Here is an 8,472-nt window from a genome sequence, read left to right on the forward strand (position 1 = left end):
ACTCACACTTCATGTTCTGTAAAAGAAGTAGCTGAAAAAAAACTGTGGTCACTGATGAATAATTGTTGAACAGAAGTAGCTGCACCTAATGTATTGAAGGCAGCTTCATTTCAGATAATTAACTGCATCAAATCAGTTCTGATTCTAGCCTTTTGGTTTATTTAATTTAAAGAAGATAATTAGTGTTTGTTTCATTTCTTTTCCTTTCAATGGAGATGTCAAGAGTCCAAGAAAATAAACTTATAGTAGTTAATTAGTAGTATTAATCAAGACAAATTTTTTAATGTTGAACTAGCCAATGAATAGTTGAATTGCATCGATTATTGGGCTTTATTTGCACTGAATATGCCGTTAGTAAATAAGATTAAACTATGACCATTTTGAAATAACAAAGGAAAAGGGAATCTAAAAGTATGACTAGTATGGATCCCAATAGCTACTTTTATTTCCATTTTTTTGCATTGGTGAACTATAAAGCTCCACAAAGAAAAAAACAAAAGGTAGAAAGTTTGTTATTCCAAGAAGTCAAATTTGTTATGCAGAACTACGTAAATTTCAAATTAAATGAGGTAAAAAAAAGCATTTCAAAGTGTTCTTTTTCCCCCCAAAAAAGAAAAAAATTGGCCAAAAAAAAATAAAAATAAAGGCAAGTTCATACTCCAAACTCCAAAGCCCACAAAAAGCTAGTCAAAGCTCAAATTACATAGAAAATGTTTAGTTAGCTTAGTTGTATGCAAATGCTTGCATATGAAATCTCAATAGACAATAAACATCACCCTCTCTCTCAACAATAAGGACAGGCTGGAAGGATCCAAACCTAAACCCCACACTCATTATTCTCAATTAATAATAGGCCCTCTAACAAAATCATTTTCCCACAAAACCACAAAAAGAGCAAAAAAAGAAAAAGAAACCAACAACCAAGAAAGACCACTTCAAAACTCTCCACCCCCTCTCTCACCCCATCCCGCTCCAAAAAAAAAAAAAAAGAAGAGAGAGAGAGAACAATAAAGAAAAGCTTGAAAAAGCAGAGCAAGAAAAGAGGTTGGGTTTCTTTTCTTTTTCCTCCTCACTTCTCTTTTCTTGCAGCGTCTGCTAAGCATCTTTTCCCACTTTTTTGCTCTTTTTTCTGAGTACCTCATTCATTTCTTTACCTTGTTCCTTGAAAATTTTAATCCTTCCTTCCTTCTGATTCCAGACTCCTCTCTTACTATTTCTTCTTTCTTCCCATAACTTCAGCTGGAAAAACGCTTGCTACTTAATTCTCTGATTCTTGCTTGCTGCCCTTTGTCTATCTGGCATTGATCATTTTCTTCATAAAAGTTCAATTCCTTTCCTTCTTCAAACTTTCCCATTCTTGAGCCTTTCTCTTTCCCTTCTGTAAATTGTCAAAGGAAGTTCACTTCCTTGCTAAATTTAGCCCTGATCTTTTCTGGGTTCTGCTGATCAGCCCAGAATTGCTATCTTTTTGTTGTTTCCAATTTAAAGACCAAAATTTGGAAATTCTTTTCCCTATTTGAGTAAATAACTAAAAACAGTTCAATCTTCTTGATATTTTCAGTTTTTGCTGTATTATCCCTTCTCTTCTAATGGTCTAATTTGCTGTAATCTCTGTTATTTTCTTCACCAGTTGAAAACTTTTCAACTTCTTTATTTAATCCCTTGTTTCTTGAGTTGTTTTTGAAAAGTGGGTTTCTGATTCCATGGGACTTTGTCATGGAAAACCAATCGAACCGCCAAGACATCTATCAGAAAATCCAATAATCCCCTCAGATAATGAGCCTGCATTAAGTACTACTCAAACAGGGAAAACACCAAAGTTTCCATTTTACAGTCCAAGTCCATTGCCAAGTGGATTCAAGAACTCACCAGCAAACTCCAGTGTTAGTTCGACACCTCTGAGGTTATTTAAGAGGCCGTTTCCTCCACCATCACCGGCTAAGCATATTAGAGCATTGCTTGCAAGGAGGCATGGCTCAGTCAAGCCTAATGAGGCTACCATTCCTGAGGGAAGTGAGTGTGAGATTGGACTGGATAAGAGTTTTGGATTCGCAAAGAATTTTGTAAGCCATTATGAGCTTGATGAAGAGGTGGGTCGTGGACATTTTGGTTATACCTGTTCCGCCAAAGGCAAGAAAGGGAGCTTGAAGGGGCAGGACGTTGCTGTCAAAGTCATCCCAAAATCTAAGGTAAATTTTTATTTTTTTGGCTGCTACTGGTAGAAGTTTCTTCCAGTTAATTTTTCAGTTTACTATTTGAGATCGTTAATTGAGAGTATGTAACACAAAATTAGAAGTCTACAGAACTGACTTGTGCATAGTTTTAGGCAGTTTCATCTCATTTGTAAACTTTGTACTCGTTGAGGAAGTGCATGATATTTTGTCCTCTTGAATTATATATTGTATAGTGGCGTTTAAATGAGCCTTTTTGGACCCCCTCAACATGTGTGTATATCAAAATTTTAGCCTGTTAATTATGGTGGATTATCAGATTAGTTTGCTTTTGCAGCTGCTTGGGTGTTTATTTGTTCTGTGTTTGTCTGAGTTCTGGGATTGTCTGGACAGCAATAAGATGTAGCTAGAAATTGTTACTTCGTTCTTAACTAGGTGATGCGTGCTAAAATTTATGATTCATATGTTTTTTCATGATCAATTGCCTACTTCGAATAACATTTGGGCTTCTGCCATGTAAGGTTTTTCTTTCAAATGGATGTGATGCTGTTTCTTGCATAGGATTTTTGTTGTTAACTGAATGAGTTGCTGTTTGAGTCGTACTCCCATGTGTTTCTGTTTTACCATGAGTTAAATGCCATGCAGATGACTACGGCAATTGCAATTGAAGATGTGAGACGAGAAGTTAAAATACTACGTGCTTTAACCGGGCATAAGAGCTTGGTGCAGTTCTATGAGTCCTACGAGGATGAAGACAATGTTTATGTCGTGATGGAGTAAGTTTGGTCAATGAGGACCCAACTATGATATTATGCTTATTCATCGTCTTTATAACTTGTCATAATTGTCTTGACAAAAGTTTGTAAGATTCATACAACATTGGACAGATTTTATGGTTTTCCTTGTTTTGTCCCCTCTTAAGTGTTTGTGGCTCAGTTACCAGTGATAGCTCTGCCATAATGATGGTACATGAGATTTATAATAAATAAACTCTCTTTTACCTGATTTAGTCAATCTGTATCTATTCTTGTCTTTGGTCCATTTCTTTTCTGTTTGTTCTTTTCTATTGCCGTACTTTTTTGCTTTCATCTTTCCAAACATGATAATTGCTGACATTAGGTATTCTACAAGTTGCTGTCATATTAAAATTTTCTCCTTAAATGAGATGAACTTCTCAATGTGTTTGAATAAGGGACAGATAATCATTTTACATAGGGCAATCATTGAGATAACTATGGTTTGAATGGCATGATGTCAGTGCATTTTTTTCTCTCTTTTTTGCTGGAGTTTTAATTTCTTAATCCTGATTTCATCTTCTAAAGTAGATGTCTTTTCTGAGATGGTCTTTTCATGGATTTTATTTCATGAGACATCAATTTCAACTTTTCAAGATTTCATTTACCTTCTAATGTTAGAACCTTCTTTTTGCTTGTTCTTTGTGCATTTTCAGATTATGTAAAGGGGGAGAGTTGTTGGATAGAATACTTTCAAGGTACATAAAACTGTCAGATCCTTTATCCAGTTATTGACCTTACCTCTAAGATCCTTATTCACTAATTTTCCAAATTTAACTGAAGGGGTGGCAAATACTCAGAAGAGGATGCTAAAGCTGTCATGGTCCAGATTTTAAGTGTGGTTGCCTACTGTCATCTCCAAGGTGTTGTTCACCGTGACTTGAAACCTGAGGTAATTAAGATTTTGAATCATTATCTTTTTCTTGTTAGTTGTAAAGTTAAGGTTTTTGAAAACGGTATCCTGAAGAAAATTCCCTCTTTGAAACTCCTGTGATCAAGATGTCTGTTTGACTCTAAATTTTAGTCAAGAATCTATAAATAAAGGACATACAAATTGAAATACGGTCTGGCTTATGCATGTAAATCCTTTTTCTTATCCAGTTGTAGAGTATGAAACAGAACTTGGTTTAAAGTTGGTAGGTCCCTTGGATAGATATGCCTTATATCTGTCCAATTAAGGCTAGAATATAAACCTCCATAAAAGTTGCTATTCTGAAGTTTCTTGTTTATGTGTCAAAGAACCAAGGATTTGAATGTACTCTACTCTGTTTTTTAAATCGTCACATTGAAATTTTTTATGTGCTTACATTCCAGCTCTTTTGTGTTTTGTTCCTACTGATTTAACTTGGACACGACAAATGGGTTTCATTTTCAAGTTCTTGGTTCAGTATCAATCTTACGCACAAATGTCTGGTGCTCATTTTCTGCTATTCATATGTTGGTTGTGACTTATACATCAGTAAAAATACACAATGTTAGAATATGATATAAAATACACTTCAAGTAACTTACCAAGTTTTCTGTTGTTTCTTGGCATCGTCAGCTAGCATACTTTGGGTTCAAAACTGTCTTTGCCAAATTGCTCTGCTTGTTTATGTAAAAGTTCATTTCACAGTCATAAAGAGTTTCTCCTCCTGGTGCACTGATTGCTGCTTTTTGTGCTTCAGAATTTTCTTTTTACTTCGAAGGAGGAACATTCTCCTCTTAAAGCTATTGACTTCGGCCTTTCAGATTATGTGAAACCAGGTCAAGTCACATACTTGGAATTTCTTGCTTTTTAGTTGTTCATTAAGTAGATTAGAGATTGATGGTTGGACTTTGACAGATGAAAGGCTGAATGATATTGTTGGAAGTGCATATTATGTGGCACCTGAAGTTTTACATCGATCATACGGAACAGAAGCTGACATGTGGAGTATAGGTGTGATTGCTTATATTCTTCTATGTGGAAGCAGACCCTTTTGGGCACGGACAGAATCAGGAATCTTTAGAGCGGTCCTTAAGGCTGACCCTAGCTTTGATGAAGCCCCGTGGCCGTCATTGTCTGCTGATGCAGTGGATTTTGTGAAGAGGTTGCTAAACAAAGATTACAGGAAAAGGCTTACTGCAGCTCAGGCTTTGAGTGAGTAAATTTCTGCCTTATGCAATCCTTATGTAGTATCACTCCTTTAATTAGACTAAATTAATCATATTTGCTTGACTCTGCATTTATTTCTATTCAATTTTTCTTAACTTGAATGTTGTCCTTGGAAAATCATCTAACAGTTAGAGCTGTTATGTGATGAAAAGGGACAGTGTTAATGGCTCTCTCTTAAAAGTTTATTCCTGAATTGGCGGAAGAAAGTGTGGGACTTGTAACACATTATGGGGCATTTTGAAAGTGTCATATCTTGTTACCTTGCACGAAATGCTTTGTTGTATGCTGATGTTAATCCTGTTGGTTAATTTCTTGTAAGGTCATCCATGGCTCGCCGGACATCACGATCTCAAGATACCTTTGGATATGATAATATTTAAGCTAGTAAAAGCTTATACATGTTCTTCCCTTCTCAGAAAAGCTGCTTTAGGGGTATGTAATTTACCTTTGGCAGGAATCTTCCTGTCATTATGTAGAATTCATTGCATTTGACTTTCTTCTGTTTGATTTCTGAGCTTATTTCTAGATTGTTTAAATTTTATAGTATTTTCTCAGTATACTCTGAGAGGCAGAAGGTAAGAAAAGCAAGGCGAAGTATTTTTAACACAAACAGATTGAATTGCAAATAACTATTTCAGTGCCTTGGTTAAACAGATTCAAGAATTATTAATTCTGTTTTTTGGACTCAAAACATGTATATCTACCTTGCTGTGCACCAACCTAAGTCAACTTTGGCTTGGCAGGCTCTTGCCAAAACACTGACAATACCACAACTAACATATCTTCGGGAGCAATTCACAATGTTGGGACCAAACAAAAGTGGATATGTATCAGTACAAAACTTTAAATCGGTAAGTGTCACACACTCTCTCTCTCTCACAGACACACAAACAGACACCCATGCACAGGCAATGCACTTGTTTTTGTGGGTCACACTGCTTTTGGTGTTTCACTTTTTATTTCAAAGTAGTGATATTGACGGGTAAAAAGAAAACCCTGCCATGAAATTCTGCAGGCTGTGACAAGGATGTCCACTGATGCAATGAAAGATTCAAGGGTTTTGGAATATGTTAGCCTGGTAAATTTCTTACTCTCATTATGAAATTGAAGTATCACTTAATTTCTCGACTAGCTCAATATATTTCATCTTTGCGTAGGTGAGTTGTCTTCAGTACAAAAAAATGGACTTTGAAGAGTTCTGTGCAGCTGCAATAAGTGTGCACCAGCTTGAAGGCATGGAAAGCTGGGAGCAACATGCACGCCGTGCTTACGAGCTTTTTGAGAAGGATGGGAACAGACCGATTATGATAGAGGAACTTGCATCAGTAAGTTTTTCTCTCTCCCTTGCATACCCTTGCATTGACAATGCAAAACACCCCCACACAGACACACACAGCCACAGGAACCATAGCTCGCAATCTGAAACTCTGTTACAGGTGCAACTTTTTGAGAACTCATAATAAGGTTGTGCATTTTGCTAATTAGCATGACTTATTAAATATCTTTTGAAGTGGGCAATAGGAATTTGATGCATTATAGATCCACAACAGCCAAAATGATCAACTGGGACTTTTCACTCCAAAATGCATATTTATGTCTGAAATGTAATCCTTGTATTAGCTTTAGAGCCAGTAATCCAGATGAAATAAAACGCAATGACTAGAAGCAGTTAGCCGCTGATGTAGATTTACTCTTACATGGGTTTACTAAGAAATGGTTGAGAATAGTGCTTTGTGTCATGATGCTAATTGTAGCACCAAAATACATAACTCTCAGTTCTGTGAATTAGGATCTCCTAACACTTGACTTTATGATTGATGAGCAGTGCATTAAATGATAGCATTCTTAATGCTATTCCTGACTTTTAATTGCTACACAGGAGCTCGGACTTAGTCCGTCAGTCCCTGTTCATGTAGTTCTGCAGGACTGGATACGACATTCTGATGGAAAACTCAGTTTCTTGGGATTTGTTAGACTTCTACATGGAGTTTCCTCGCGAACATTTCAGAAGGCTTGAAACCACCAGCTACTCAGGTTGATCCTTCAAATGCTTTTCTGAATCGACAGACTAGCAGCATCTTAAAGGGTTAAAGATTTGACTGTTAAAATGACACGTAAAAGGCAAGAATTATCTGTTAATTGCAGTCGCAGGGCACTGTCAGTGCAGTAGCTGGAATTTGTCAGATTTGTCAATTCAAAGCTATTTCAGCTTATTCTGGCAGTAGTATGCTCCTGCTCGTTGTTCTCCTTGTATCTCTTCCCCCAGCGTTCGGTAATTTAAGATTTAGAGGATTGTACAGTTGAGGATAGATATCAAAAATGTATTTAGGACTAGAAAACAGCTTAAAGCTGTAGTAAGTTTTGCGGCTTTGGGTGTATCCTTTGTGTACCCCGTCCACCTTAGTTTCTTAATAAATCTTCACTTAGTTCTATGACTTGAATGTATTCTTGAGCTTTCGGACTGTAATGCGTTGAACTCCCATCTGTTGCAGCTCTGCTTTCCCTTCTCCATGGACTTCTGATGCAGTTAACTACTTTTTGCTTTGTTTATATTCTCCTCTTCTTTGGATTATAAGTTATGCATTCCAGAAAAAATAAATAAAACAAAAACTCTATATGTTATCTCCTGATCTTTGAGTCATTCGATGGAATATACATTAAAATGAAGAGGAGGCATTTCAGTTTGTTTCGCTAAAATTTGTTTTAGGGTGGACAAATTTTTCATAAACCTGAAATGCGACTAAATTAGAAATAGCGACAGCTGCAATAGGGATAAAATGATACAAAAATATGAACGAAACGGCATTCCAAACCGAAAATTGTCATGTTGTTTACGAGGTTTCTTCGCTTTTGTAGTAATAAGGATCTTGCATGGTAGGAAAAGAACAAGGGAAAAGAGTCTCAATGGCCCTCCAACTCTTACCCAGGTAAAGTTTTGGCCCTCCAACAATTAAAGATAAATTTTTGGCCCTCGATCTAACAAAGTAGCATATTAGTGGCCATTCTGTCAAATCCAACAGTTAACTATGACGGGAAGCTTCATCTCGTGAGACGCATCACCAAATATGAAGGGCATTATAGTCTCTAAAGGATGGTTGACCAAGCAAAGAGAGAGTAAAAAAGGTTGCTTCTTCTCTTACCTTAAGTTAGAGCAACAAAAATCTCCATCCAGTCAAAGTTGGAGCTGAAAATGCGAAGAATGAACAGTTCCCCTTTATCGGTGTGCAGATGTGAGAAAGAGACTAGGGTGATTACATCGTGGACTTAAAAAAATCCTGGGCGAAGGTTTGCTGTGTGTGCAGAAGGTTGCTGCGGATATTGGGCATGGATCGATGAGGAGATGTGTCGACGGGCTACAGAAATTATACAT

The 8,472-nt window shown here is 36.7% G+C and overlaps 1 protein-coding gene across 1 annotated transcript; it reads left to right on the top strand.

Annotated features, from left to right (window-relative positions):
* Window positions 1–1,036: 1,036 nt before the first annotated feature.
* Window positions 1,037–7,611, top strand: LOC113774909 (CDPK-related kinase 7-like). The gene is made up of 11 exons (XM_027319562.1): window positions 1,037–2,189; window positions 2,817–2,947; window positions 3,622–3,663; window positions 3,749–3,857; window positions 4,633–4,711; window positions 4,791–5,087; window positions 5,422–5,534; window positions 5,846–5,953; window positions 6,118–6,180; window positions 6,260–6,427; window positions 6,982–7,611. Exons 1-11 carry the CDS (start codon window positions 1,704–1,706, stop codon window positions 7,117–7,119), a joined length of 1,734 nt encoding a protein of 577 aa, XP_027175363.1. The 5' UTR covers window positions 1,037–1,703; the 3' UTR covers window positions 7,120–7,611.
* Window positions 7,612–8,472: the final 861 nt, after the last annotated feature.

The sequence above is a fragment of the Coffea eugenioides genome, chromosome 6 (genome assembly GCF_003713205.1).
Source record: "Coffea eugenioides isolate CCC68of chromosome 6, Ceug_1.0, whole genome shotgun sequence".
Classification (NCBI taxonomy): domain Eukaryota; kingdom Viridiplantae; phylum Streptophyta; class Magnoliopsida; order Gentianales; family Rubiaceae; genus Coffea; species Coffea eugenioides.